This window comes from Odocoileus virginianus, chromosome 10 (genome assembly GCF_023699985.2).
Source record: "Odocoileus virginianus isolate 20LAN1187 ecotype Illinois chromosome 10, Ovbor_1.2, whole genome shotgun sequence".
Lineage (NCBI taxonomy): Eukaryota > Metazoa > Chordata > Mammalia > Artiodactyla > Cervidae > Odocoileus > Odocoileus virginianus.
The window spans coordinates 337,491-352,161 of record NC_069683.1 but is presented as its reverse complement, the minus strand read 5'-3'; the positions used below and the strand labels follow the sequence as shown (position 1 = coordinate 352,161).

General features: G+C 44.3%; 1 protein-coding gene across 1 annotated transcript; it reads left to right on the top strand.

Moving 5' to 3' along the window:
• The first annotated feature begins 12,368 nt into the window (after window positions 1-12,368).
• On the top strand, window positions 12,369-13,298 carry OR10V1 (olfactory receptor family 10 subfamily V member 1). The gene has a single exon (XM_020900105.2). The coding sequence runs from the start codon at window positions 12,369-12,371 to the stop codon at window positions 13,296-13,298; it is 930 nt and encodes a 309-aa protein (XP_020755764.2).
• The last annotated feature ends 1,373 nt before the right edge of the window (window positions 13,299-14,671 follow it).

Sequence of the window (14,671 nt, the reverse complement as noted above, 5' to 3'; positions counted from 1 at the left end):
AAATGCCTTCACTAGGAAAAGAATCGAGAAGAGATGAAAGGTGGAAAGTGTGAGTAGAGGAAAGCCAGCTTAAAAATAAGCAAAGAAAGGCTTCCCTGGTGGTCCAGTGGTTAAGAGTCTTCCTGCTAATCAGGGGACACGGGTTCTATACCTGGTCCAGGAAGATCTCACGTTTCACGGGGCAACCAAGCCTGTGCACCCCCACTACTGGGCCGGGGCTCTCGGGCCCGCGAGCTGCAGCTGCTGAAGCTCGCACGCTTCAGAGCCCATGGTGCACAACAAGAGAAGCCACTGCGACGCGAAGGCCCTGCACCAGGGCGAGAGAGTGGCCCCGCTCACCGCAGCTAGAGAAGGCCCGAGCGCGCCGACGAAGACCCAGTGTGGCCGCAACATTTAATAAATAATTAAATAAAATAATAAAAAAATAAGCCAAGGAAGCTAAATCCTCCACCCAGCACACACACAGCAGCGTGAAACATCTTTGTAACCGGACCAAAGCCTTAAGAGCCAATTTGTGTCACTGTTAGTCGCTCAGTCGTGCCTCTTTGCAACCCCTTGGACTGGTAGCCTTTCAGGCTCCTCTGTCCATGGGATTTCCCAGACAAGAATACTGGAGTGGGTTGCTATCTCCTTCTCCAGGGGATCTTCCTGACTCAGGGATCGAACCCACATTTCTTATGTCTTCTGTATTGGCAGGCTGTTTCTTTACCACTAGCATCACCTGGGAAGCCCTTAGGAGCCCATCAATAGTTATAAACATGTGCTGTGAGGAGAAATGAGGAACTTGGCCTGTTTTCTGCAAATTCGTGGTACATTTAATTGCCTAGCCTTAAAACGTAGGAAGAAGAAAAAAGGAAGGAGAAGAAAGTGAAAGTGTTAGTCACTCAGTTGTGTCTGACCCTTTGCGAGCCCATGGACTGCAGGAAAAGGGTCACCAAAGAGGCTTTTTTTTTCAAACAAAAGCCAAACCTTACCTCAGGCTTGTTGAAAATCTTCAGGAGGCTTAGTTAGCAGCAGGATCGTCAGGCATTGTTGCCCTGAGAGCTTGGGAAACGTGATGTGTCACTGGAGAGAAGAGCTGCCGGAGCGTCCTGAGGGGTGCTAGACCCTGGTGTCCACTGTGTCATCTCTTCTTTCACAGGAATCTCCACTGAGTTCACCTCACACCGCTGTACTGAGTACCTGCTCTGTGCTCCTGACACTGATGTAGCCAGTGGAAACAGCGGTAAACAAGACAGACAAGTCCTAGGCTTGAGGAAGCTGACATCCTCGTGAGAAAGACTGGACAGTGAATTAAAAAGTAAATTTAGGTAATGATATGTGGCAAATAAAGCAGAGGAATGGGTGTAGGAGTGGGCAACTTTAAAGGGCACAGAAGATGATCTTTCTAGGAAAATGATTTTTAAACAGAGTCCTCAAACACAGAAATTAAAACATGCAGAAGCAAGATTATTGTGTTCTACACCATATGACCCAACAATCCCATTCCTGGGCATAGACCCAGAGAAAACCATGAAAGATACATGCACCCCAATGTTAATCGCAGCACTATTACAATATCCGGGACAGGGAAGCAACCTCAGTGTCTATCAACAGAGGAATGGATAAAGAAGATGCAGGTCAGACATACAGTGGAATATCACTCTGCGATGAAAAAGAACGAAACCGGGTCATTTGTAGAGACATGGATGGACCTAGAGAGTATCATGCAGAGTGAAGTAAGTCAGAAAAACAAAGCTCACAGATTAACTCATATATGTGGAACCCAGTAAAACAGTATAGACGAGCCTATCTGCAAAGCAGACACGGAGACACAGATGTCGAGGTCAAGCGTAGGGACACCAAAGAGGGGGATGGGGTGCCGGAAGACCGCGGCCGACGCGCACACACTATCGGCCCTACGTGTAAAGGAGACAACTAATGAGAACCTTCTGCAGGGCACGGGACCTCTACGTAACGCCCTGGGGCGACCTGGATGGGAAGGACGTCCGAGGGGACGGGATCTATGCGTACACGTGCGGCCGATTCACTTCACTGCGCGGCGGAAACTAACGCAACGTGGCAAAGCAGCCACGCGCGGAGAAAAAGCGAGTTTAATAGTTTTAACGTGAAATAAATGAAGACTTATTCTAACGTTTTCAAGGTGTAAAATCATATCATCTGAGGCCAATTATTTTATTTTCTCGTCTTAATGCATTATTTAGAACCTCTGCAAAGTCTTGAATAATCATTGTAGTAGTGGGTGCCCTTTCTAGCACCTGATATTTTATGAACCTGGTTTGGTTGTCCACCATTTAAAATGATGCCTTCTGTGAGAATTTAACATAGTCTTTTAGTATGAAGAGTCAGTGCATGATGGAGAATTAAGGTCTGCACCAAATGTTTTCTGTAAAGTCCCAGAGGATATATATTTTTAGGATTTATGGGCCATACAGTCTCTGTCACAGTTGTTCATCTTTGCTGTTGTAACCCAAAAGCAGCCCCCAGCAACAGAGAAATAAATAAGTATGACTGTGTTCCAATGAACATGATTTACAAAACTAAGCAGCCTGCAGATGGGGCCTCTAGGCTGTAGTTTGCTGATACCTGCTGCATGTATTGTTGAAAATCTTTATTCACTTATTGCTAGTTGGCTGCAGTGGGCCTTGGCTGTGGCACGCGGGACCTTCGCTGCACATCACCCGGGAGCTTTTGCTGCAGCGCCCGGGCTTGTTGCTCCACGTCACGCGGGATCTCAGTCCCAGACCGGGAATCAGAGTGGTGTGTCCTGCATTGCAAGGCAGAGCTTAACCACTGGACCGCTGGGAAGGTCTCTGATTCCTGCTTTAGCTCGGGGGAGCAGAGGTTTGGATTTGGGTGCCATTCTTTGGTTGTATGACCTTGGGTAAGTTACTCAACATCTATCCCTCAGTTTCTTTATCTGAAAAATGAGGTTAATAGTACCACCTCCTTCATCAAGCTAATTGTGAATATTAAGTGGTACATGTGAAGTACCACCTCCTTCATCAAGCTGATTGTGAATGTTAAGTGATACATGTGAAGTACCACCTCCTTCATCAAGCTGATTGTGAATATTAAGTGATACATGTGAAGTACCACCTCCTTCATCAAGCTGATTGTGAATATTAAGTGATACATGTGAAGTACCACCTCCTTCATCAAGCTGATTGTGAATATTAAGTGATACATGTGAAGTACCACCTCCTTCATCAAGCTGATTGTGAATATTAAGTGATACATGTGAAGTACCACCTCCTTCATCAAGCTGATTGTGAATATTAAGTGATACATGTGAAGTACCCAGAAAAGTGCACATGGTGGTTTAGTCACCAAGTCTTGTCCAACTCTGCAACTCCATGGAGTTGCAAACATAAAACATGTTCAAGAATACATAGTGGAGAAAGGAGAGTCTCTTTAACAAACAATATGAGGAAAATTGTATATCTACATTAAAAAAAGAAAATGAAACTGGGTCTTTATCTTACACCACACACAAAAATCAAAATTTGTTAAGAACATAGACATAAGACCTGAAACCATACAATTCCTGAAGGAGAACACAGAGGGAGACTGCATGATACTGATCTTGGCGATGATTTTTCCATGGTGACACCAAAAGCATGAACAAGAAAAGCAAAAATAAACAACTAGGACTACATCAAACTAAGAAGTTTCTGCACAGCAAAGAAAACAATCAAGAAAGTAAAAAGGTAACCTGAAGAATGAGGGAAAATGTTTGCAAACCATAAATGTGATAATGGGAAAACACCCAAAGTATGTAAAGAATGTATACAACACAAAAGCAAAAAACCCACAAATAATCCAATATTTAAATGGGCAAAAACCCCAAATAAACCTTTCTCCAAAGAAGACACACAAATGGCCAAACAGTATATAAAAACATGTTCAATGCAACTATGTATCAAGAAAATACAAATAAAAACCACAGTGAGGTATCACCTCACTCCTGTTAGGATGGCTATTATCCAAAAGTCAAAAGATAACAGGTCTTGGTGAGGCTGTGGGGGAAAGGGATGTCTTATACACTGTTCCTGAGAATTTAAACTGGTGCAGCCACTGTGGAAAAGAGCACGGAGGTTCTGCAAACAATTAAAAACAGAACTACCACGTGGCAGTGGAATCTAGCAATCCCACTCCTTGGTAGACAGCCAAAGGAGATGAAATCAGCATCTCAAAGAGATATCTGCATTCCCGTCTTCATGGCAGCATTATTCGGAGTATCTGAGATACGGAATCAAGCCAAATGTCTATTGAAGGATGAATGAATTAAAAAGTATATACATATATGTGTGTGTATGTACATATACATTAAAAAACACAATATTAGTCAGCCTAATAATGATATCCTCCCATCTGAGACAACATAGATGAACATGGAGGAGGTTACTTTAAGTGAAATAAGCTAGACACAAGAAAACAAATGGTGCTATCATTTACATGTGGAATCTAAAGTTGAACTCGTGGAAACAAAGAGTAGAAGGGTGGCTACCAAGGGCTAGGGAGTGGCGAGGACAGGGAGATGTTGGCCAAAGGGTACGAGTTTCAGTTATAAGAGGAGTAAGTTCCAAAGCTCGAACGTACAACATGGCGACTGAAGTTAACAAAAACACACGGTATACCTGAAGTTTTCTAAGCACATTGATATTAAGTATTCTTAACACACATACAAAAAGCTACATGAATTGAAGGATGTATTAATTAGCTAGACCATGGTTCAGTTCAGTTCAGTCGCTCAATCATGTCCAACTCTTTGTGACCCCATGGACTGCAGCACGCCAGTCCTCCCTGTCCATCACCATCTCCCGGAGCTTATTCAAACTCACGTCCATTCAGTCGGTGATGCCATCCAACCGTCTCATCCTCTGTCATCCCCTTCTCCTCCTGCCTTCAGTCTTTCCCAGCATCAGGGTCTTTTCCAATGAGTCAGTTCTTCATATCACATGGTCAAAGTATTGGAGCTTCAGCTTCAGCCTCAGTCCTTCCAATGAATATTCAGGACTGATTTCCTTTAGGATTGACTCCTTGGTGTCCAAGGGCTGGAAATAATACATTTGAGAGTTACCAGCCTGTTGTTTGTATTTAAAGTCAAATAACTAAACTGGATTACTTATCCCCAAAAGATGTAAATAGAAAAGAGAAACTGAGACAAAGACCCAGCTTGAGTGGGAAAACCAGCAATATAGACTAAAAAATTAATCGTAAATCAAACCAGTCCATTCTAAAGGAGATCAGTCCTGAATATTCACTGGAAGGACTGATGCTGAAGCTGAAACTCCAATACTTTGGCCACCTGATGCGAAGAACTGACTCACTGGGAAAGACCCTGATGCTGGGAAAGATTGAAGGTGGGAGGAGAAGGGGACGACAGAGGATGAGATGGTTCAATGGCATCACCGACTCAATGGACATGAGTTTGGGCAAACTCTGGGAGTTGGTGATGGACATGGAGTCCTGGCGTGCTGCAGTCCATGGGGTCGCAAAGAGTTGGACACGACTGAGCGCCTGAACTGAACTGAGACTAAGAAGAAATATCAACGATATGAGAGGAAAGTCAGGAGGAATTAATTTCCCAGGAACAAAGAGAAGAAGGGGAGGGCATCCCTGGTGGCTCAGTGGTAAAGAATCCGCCTGCCAGTGCAGGAGACAAGAGTTCAGTGCCTGATCCGGGAAGACGCCACGCGCCGCAGAGCAACGAAACTCGTGCACAACTGTTGAGCCTGTGTCCTAGGCCTGGGAGCCACACCTACCGACCCCAGAAGCCCGGAGCCCGCGCTCTGCAACAGGAGAGTAGCCCCTGCTTGTTGCAACTAGAGAAAAGCCCACACAGCAGCGGAGACCCTGCAGAGTCAAGGAAATAAATGAAGTCATAAAACAGAGAGAGAATGGGATGTTGCAGAACATGGAAAAGGGCAATGAATAACACTCCACGTGGACATTTCCTGTTTTGAATAAGATTTCAAGGTAAATCAGTTAAAATAATCATTTTTCTTATCCCCAGCTAACCTCATCATTGAATTCATCAAGTGACTGAAGAATTAATCCTTAGGGAAGATGTACCAATGGAATAGTCCTGACGCAATTTTAAATATTAGGAACACTGAATTTAATCTTGTAGCTTTATGCTTCCCAGACAGACCTTCCCAAGTCATCTCTGGGGACCAAGCGTGTCCCTTTAGTCAGCTTTGTTATTATGAATGTCATTATTTGATGATAATTTTAAGTTTAAACATCACAGGAACTTCAGAGGTTAGTTCCAGGCTACAGAGATATGATAAGTAAAGCCAGGTGTTGCCTTATACAGAAAGAAGAGGCAGGATGAAACATTCTCTCAGTCCCAGAGTTGAATCAGATCTAGTTTGAGAAGTGCTTTAACACAGCGATATACTCGAATCCATGAGTGATCAGCAAAGCAGCCTCGGGATTCTTTGAGGCCAGACCACTGGTGTCCTCAGCACTTAGCAAAGATTCCACGTGAATCTGCAGTGGCTTGGAGCCCTCATGATACATTAAAAGGTAAGAATCTTCTTCTAGACTCCGTTTTAGAAGCTTGGGAAAATCTCTAAATTGTAACCAGGACAAGCCTCGTGGTGGACATTGTCCAGGAGCAGAAGCTAAGTATGGAACTTTTCCCAGAAACAGTTGAAGTTCAGTTTTGACTCAGAACCAGTGTTCTATACTAGACAGTTGAAGGGGAGTTCTATAATACATGCTGTGAAATCCATGCTCTTCAAAATGATGAATGGCCGGAAGGAGGCTCTGTCCAGTATGGTCAAGGGATCGTGGTCCAGATCAGACTGCTGTTTCAGTCACTCAGTTGTGTCTGAATCTTTTCTGAGCCCGTGGACTGCAGCCCACCAGGTTCCCCTGTCCATGAGAATTTCCCAGGCAAGAATACTGGAGCGGGTTGCCATGTCCCACTCCAGGGGATCTTCCCAGCCCAGGGATCAAATCTGTGTCTTCTGCACGGGCAGTGGGTTCTTTACCACTAAGCCACCAGGGAAGCCCCTAGATTAGATCGAGTCCAACACTATCCTAACCTGAAATACAGAGATGTCAGTCCTTTCAAGGATTTCTCTGGTTTAAAAAATCCATCATCACAAACATCAAGCTTATAGAAGTCCAAGAACTAGAAAATGTCGACCTCTGTTATGAGAGGAATAGCTAGAAGCTTCCCTCTCATTAAGAATCCCCCATATGTGTGTACCTATGGCTGATTCATGTTGAGGTTTGCCAGAAAACAACAAAATTCTATAAAGCAATTATCCTCCAGTTGAAAACTAAATTTTTTTAAAAAAGAAAAAAATCCTCCATATGCATGAGAAAAATAATTCTAATTACATGAACTTTTCAAAAAGCATCATTGGATAGAAAGAGATGTGCCTGCGTTTTGCACACACCTTTTCCTTTTACGACACCCTTAGCTGAACTTGACTTATGTTCTTTTTATCACTGTATCTCTCATTCAATTTTGAGCTCTTGGAGTGTTGACACGCCCTCTCATTCTCCACCCTTCTCCCTCTCCTCCCAGAAACTAGAGCTATGCCTGACATAGTGGAGGGTCTCAATAAGTGTCTCTTAATATTTATTAAGGTGGATACTGAATGAAAACCAGCAGCACAGGGTGCTCCGCGCAGCCCGCTGTGAAGGCCTGAGCGGGACGGAAGGCCAGCAAAGGGGATGTGAGTGTCTGCACGGCCGGTTCCCTCTCTGCGCAGCAACTAACACTCTGAAGCAACTGTGCTCCAATAAAAATTAATGTTTTTAATTTATGAAAATAAATAGTGATTAAAGGAGTCGTTGGTGAGACAGGGTGAAAAGAAAGCACGAAAAGAAAAGAGGGAGATTATAAGTTAGGGTTCTGAGCACTGGCTTTGTAAGGATCTGAGAAAGGTTTGTGGCACTCACTTTACGGAAAAAGGCTTGTTGATGAAGGACAATTAGAACGAAAGGACTTGACTCTCCCGGACACCCAGCAGTCAGCCTCATACACAGAGCACCGCTCAGCGAGGTATACTTGACTTTAATGACAGAAGCTGAGATTTGCTTCAGCCTGAACTAGGAATTGCTCCTTTCCCATTTGCCAGCTGGGCAAGTTGGTTAAAACCTTTAAGCCTGAATGTCTTCATCTAAAAAAAATACAGACAATAAAGGACTGAAGGGCCATTTAAGGGAAAGATGCCTGTAACAAGATCAGCATGGCATACAGGACCCAATAAATATTATCCAGTATTATGCAATAGGAGCATAATGCCTTTTGTTGAATGCTGTTGGTCTGAACATATCATTTGATTTACTCAGACTGTGCCTGTGAAAGTATTATGTTGAAAAGTATTATGTGAGATTGCCTATATGCTACCATTATTAACTTTCAGAAGCGAATTCCATATGACTCAAGGTATTAACAGTGAAGGGACATAATTTTGGCTCATCTTTCCAGATGCTGCTGCCAGAAAATACTCTTGGAGTCTCTTTCAGAAAGTAAATAGTCTCTTCAGACATATAATTTTCTCAGATTTACAGACATATTTAAAATTTGCAGTCCATAGGGTTGCAAAGAGTCAGACGTGACTTAGTGACTCAACAACAACATAAAACATTTTATTTTATGAACTAATTTTATGAATGCTATTTATGAATTTATAAATTCATATATAAAACTCATTTATAATGACATATAGACAGTATTATTCAAGAATGTTTTATAAGGACAAAGATACATTTGTTTGGGCGCATCTGATGTAGGAATCCTCCAACTGGTTCGAGTACCTCCAGGAGACCCAGAAACCTCTGCTCCAAACAGGCTTTCAGCCCTCTGAATGATGGTCAGAACATTATTCCCCCTTCCCTGTTTATCCCACAGTCAGAGCTCCCAAATTAAGGTTTTACTTTTGTCTTCAGGTGAGTCCAAATTTGTGCTAACAGATAAAACATTAAGGTCAATTAGGCCATGGTCTAGATTATAATTATGCCTCTCTAGCCCAGAAATACTGTAATCCAACATTTTTGGTCTCAGATCTTAGGTGCTCTTTTTCCAATAGACCATCCAGAGTTCTCCCTATGACTGAACTATAATCAAATAACAAAACCGCTTGAAAGTGCCGGAAGTGTTAGTTGCTCAGTGACACCCGGCTCTTTATAACCCCGTGGGCTGCAGCCCTCCAGGCTCCTCCGTCAGTTGAATTCTCCAGGCAAAAATACTGGAGTGGGTTGCCATTTCCTATTCCAGGGGATCTTCCTGACCCAGGGATCGAACCCGGGTCTCCTGCATTGCAGGCTGATGCTTGACCATCCACGCCACCACTTCGGAGACATAAAGCATAGAGGAAAGCAGTGTAGTATAGACAAAGATTAAGCACAAAAGTTCCATGAACAGATTTTCAAATGCTAGCTTTCCTACTGCTCATTTACTTGACTTCAAAGCACTTCTTAACCTTTTTAATCCTATATGTCTTCATCTGTAGATTGGGGAGATAATAGTACATGCTTACTAAAGTGGTGTAATACAGGTGTCCCCAACCTCTGGGGTCTAATGTCTGATGATTTGAAGTGGAGCTGATGTAATAATAATAGAAGTAAAGTGCACAACAAATGTAATGTACTCAAATCATCCCCAAGCCATCTCCCCCAACGACGGTCCGTGGAAAAACTGTCTTCCACAAAACCGGTCCCTGGTGCCAGAAACGTTGGGGACCACTGGAATGGATGAAGCAAGCTAACCCAAGTAAGTATTCAGCACTGTCACTTTGCCTAGGACTTAGCTTGGAATAAATGATAATTTGTCCTAAGCCAGAGGCCTTGTCCTCCAGGAACCTCGAATGTAATTTGGAGAGACACACAGAGACAGTGAAGGCTGCATATTAACCCCGAAGTCATGACACTGTGAGTGACGAAGAGCTTCGGAGAAAGGAGAGAGAGATTTAAACTGGAGTGCTCCAGAAAGACTTCACAACAGGAGAACATAACCTAGAATTTCTAAAGTGGGCAGGATCTAAATTAGGCAAAAGGGAGACGTTTTCTAGCTAGAAGGAGAACAATTATATGAAGCAGAAAGGTGAAGGATAGATAAGAGGCCAATGAGTAGGCCACACGGTGCATGGCAGGGATAACCGAGGGCCGCCCTCAGTGGGGTTAGCCTAAAGAAGTCAGACCCAAGAGAGACTGGCATAACCAGCAGAGGGTGTGAAAGCTGGCACTTAATAAACAGGAAGGCATTAAAAAACCTTAAGCAGATGAATTATGTGATCATGGAGAGCAAGATGAATTATAGAGAGAAAAGAAGAGAAATGGAAGATTAGAGGGAAGGCCATCACGAAAATCCCAATGGAAGATAACAGCGGAAAGAACTGATAGGGTAGCGGGAAGGGAACAAAGCAAAGGTATGCGAAATCTTTTAGTTGTTTAAATGTTTACTTGTTTCTTTTCGGCCGCCCTGAACCTTCACTGCTGCTCACAGGCTTTCTCCGGTTGCTGTGAGCTGGGCTGCTCTCCATTGCAGTGGCTTCTCTTCTTGCAGAGCAAGGGCTCAGGGAATGCAGCAGCAGTAGTCGTGGCCTGCAGCATGTGCAGTCTTCCCAGACCAGAGGTCAAGCCCACATTCTCTGCTTTGGCAGGTTTATTCTGAACCGCTGGGCGACCAGGGAGGTCCTTGATTTCTATTTCATAGTTGATTAACAGTGTTGTGTTAGTTTCAGGTACAGCAAAGTGACTCAGTTATGCATGTATCTCTTCTTTTTCAAATTCTTTCCCCATGTATGTTGTTACGGAGCAGTGAGCAGTGTTCCCTGTGCTATAGAGCAGGTCCTTGTTCAATTTTAAACATAGCAGTGCATACATGCCAGTCCCGGGCTTCCCTGCTAGCTCAGCTGAAAGGAATCCGCCTGCAATGCAGGAGACCCCAGCTCAACTCCTGGGTCTGGAGATCCCCTGGAGAAGGGATCGGCTGCCCACTCCAGTATTCTTGGGCTTCCCCTGTGGCTCAGATGGTGAAGAAATCACCTGCAGTGCGGGAGACCTGGGTTCGATCCCAGGGTCAGGAAGATCCCCTGGAGGAGGGCATGGCAACCCACTCCAGTATTCTTAACTGGAGAATCCCATGGACAGGGAGCCTGGCGGGCTGCAGTTGTGGGGTCACAGAGAGTTGGACACGCCTGAGCGACCAAGCACAACACACGCCAATTCCAAGCTTCCCATCTATCCCTCCACCCCTAGCTCTTCCCCCGGGTGTGGTCTCTGTGAGTCCGTTTCTGTTTTGCAAGTAAGTTCATTTGTATCACTTTTTTAGATTCTGCACATGAGTGATATCATATAACATTAGTCTTTAGAGATGAGAAATTCTGAAGGACACTATCAATGTTCAGGGACCAATAAATACTGATATTATTGGATAAAACAGAGGAAGCAAAACAAATCAATAAAGTCCACAGGTTTTAAACTAAATTACAGTTTGTTTAAATTTTTCTGGCGTATAGTTTCTGTACAATGTTGTTAGTCTCTACTGTACAGAAGCATACATCAGCTATTCATACATATATATCCCCTTTTCTGGGTTTCCTTTCCATTGAGATCAGCACAAAGCATTAAGTAGAGTTCCCTGTGCTACCCTAGGTTCTCATTAGGTATCTGTTTTATACACAATATCAATCGTGTATGTACGCAAACTACAGAGCTTGTGATACAGTATCACAACGCACCGTTTTCTTTAAACTTTGACACGCATCTACTTGTACGTTCCTCAAATTTTTTATTTCAAATTTCCCATGATGAATTGATACCCAATTTTATCTGTTTTGTAAATTTGAACTTTAAATTGACTTTATCCATTCGTTTGTTCAGAAGTACTTCTTGAGAAATTTTCTTTGCCAGGTACTGTGCTAGACACTGGAATTAAAGTAAAGGTGGTCAGAATCCCCACCACCGAGGATTTCTCAGTCTTCAGCACAGGACGGAAAAGGAAGGAAGGTGAGAGAGGGGCAAGTGTATAAATTTAATGTCACATGATCGGCTGTGAAATGAAAGCGGCCGAGGCACCTCTGTGCACGGAGGAGCCGGGAAAGCATCCTGTCAGAAGAGACGCCTGGCATGGGGGAGTACACGGTCTGGGACTCTGGCGGGACCCATGGTACAGCACACGGAACTCCGCTCAGTGATACGTGGACGCCTGGGTGGGAAGCCAGTTTCGGGGACAATGGACACCCGTATATGTATGCTGAGTCCCTTCTCTGTTCAGCTGACACTACCGCAATTCTGTTAATCAGCTGTACCCCAACAGAAAACAGAAAGTTTACATTCAAAAGAGACACTTAGAGACTCATGTCATCTTCCGTTTTCATAGGTCCAATGCGGTACCCATGGAGGAAATAAATAAAACCGCAAAGGTCCAATTCTTCTTTCGTCCATTCTCAGCTGACCCTAAGGTCCAGGCGGTGATTTTTGTGGCCTTCCTGGCGATGTACCTGGCCAGCCTGGGTGGAAATGCCCTCATTGCAGTTACTGTTCAGATCAATCATTCCCTCCACACTCCCATGTACTTTTTCCTGGCTAACCTGGCAGCTCTGGAAATCCTCTATACATCTTCCATCGCCCCCCTGGCCTTGGCAAACCTTCTTTCAATGGGCAGAACCCCCGTTTCTATCGCTGGATGTGGCGCCCAGATGTTTTTCTTCGTCTTCCTGGGAGGGGCTGACTGCGTCCTGCTCGCGGTAATGGCTTACGACCGGTTGATAGCGATCCGTTACCCTTTAGGATACACCCTCCTCATGAGCTGGCCCTTGTGTGTGGAGCTGATGGTGGGGTCCCTGGTACTAGGGTTCTCGCTGTCGCTACCGCTGACTGTTTTAATCTTCCGCCTCCCGTTCTGCAACAACAGTGAAATCTACCACTTCTACTGCGACATGCCCGCTGTCATGCGCCTGGCTTGCGCAGACACGCGTGTTCAGCAGACAGCTCTGCATGTCATCAGCTTTATCGTCCTAAGCATTCCCCTCTCGATGATCTTCGTCTCCTATGTCTTCATCGTGGCGACCGTCTTACGGATCCGGTCGGCGGAAGGGCGCCGCCGGGCCTGCTCCACGTGCTCCTCCCACCTCTCGGTGGTCCTCCTGCAGTACGGCTGCACCAGCTTCATATACTTGTCCCCCAGGTCCAGCTACTCCCCTGCCACGGGCCGGGTGGCGTCTGTGGTCTACACCTTCATCACTCCCATCTTAAACCCCTTGATCTATAGTATGAGGAACAAAGAACTGAAAAATGCCCTCAGGAGGGCACTAAGCAGGATCTAGGTAGGATAGTTCTATGACTTATCTAAATCAGGACACTGCTGAGAATGAAATGGAGGCTGTTAATAATTATGTCCGGATGGTTTGCAGGAGCTAAGACTGTCCTCAGCTGAGACACGGTGTTCTAGGAGCGCCGGAGGACGTGGCTGCTACTAACTGAAATAAAGCTTTATCACACGGGGCAACACGGCGTCCTGGGCGTGGATGGAGGAGTGGCTACATTTACTTATTGGACATCTACTGGGAACGAGGTACTTTATGTGGGTTCTCCCACTTAGCCTATTGTAAGTATCATTGTCTTCTTTACTTTAGAAAAGAAAACTAAAGTGGCTAGCAGAATATATACCAGGATGAGAACACAAGTATTCAGAAATCTAAAGACTAAGCTGTCTTCACACAGTGATGCTCTCCTTGTTCTAGGCTTGCTCTGCCAGTAGGAATATGTGTTACCTTGTACAAGTCTCTCTAAGCCTCTAGACTTCAGTTTCCTTATTTCTGAGGAGACAAAGCTGAACTAAAAGAGTATACCTGTTCCTTCGAAGGTCATAACAGTATGTTCCAAATATTGGCCAAGCAGACCCTGAATGGGGAGAAAAAAAAAGGAGGCTTTGCAATTAGCCAAAGGAAGGTGGACTTTTTTTTTTTTTACATGTCTTCTTTTGTTAACCAAAATGAAAACTCATGATTCTGTTTACAATGTTTAAAGAGCACCCCAGGAATAAAAAGGATAATAATAATGGAGGAAAGCATTATTTAATAAGTGAAAATACAGGAGAGAAAGAAGGTGAACAGTGTTGAATTTAGATTCCTTGAGAATCTCTTCTATCTCAGAGAGAGTTCCAGACTCCACTTGAGCTTCCAGGGAGAGAGATCATTAACTTGTAAGATATTCCACTCCTCCCTGGACAACTCCAGCTATTAAAGTACAGTAACCTACCTCGAGCTAAAATCTGTCTACAGACAACTTCCTCCCACTGTTCTTATTTTCACCCTGTTAAGACCCTCCTTCCACTTGTGAGAAGAGCGATTATGCCTCTTCTCTGTCTTCAGTCCTCTTTTCTCTAGAGCAAGTACTCGGTCAACTTTTCCTCCAGGAGATTATATTTGAAATATTTCATCATACAAGCCACCTTCTAGATTTTTCTCTAGCTCCATATTCTTCTACAAATTTTCACCCAGAAATAAAATCCACTGGGAATATGTTATTCTGAGGGAACTATTCCTTTTCAGTTCAGTTCAGTTCAGTTCAGTTCAGTTACTCAGTCATGTCCAACTCTTTGTGACCCCATGAATCGCAGCACGCCAGGCCTCCCTGTCCATCACCAACTCCTGGAGTTTACTCAAACTCATGTCCGTTGAGTCGGTGATGCCATCCA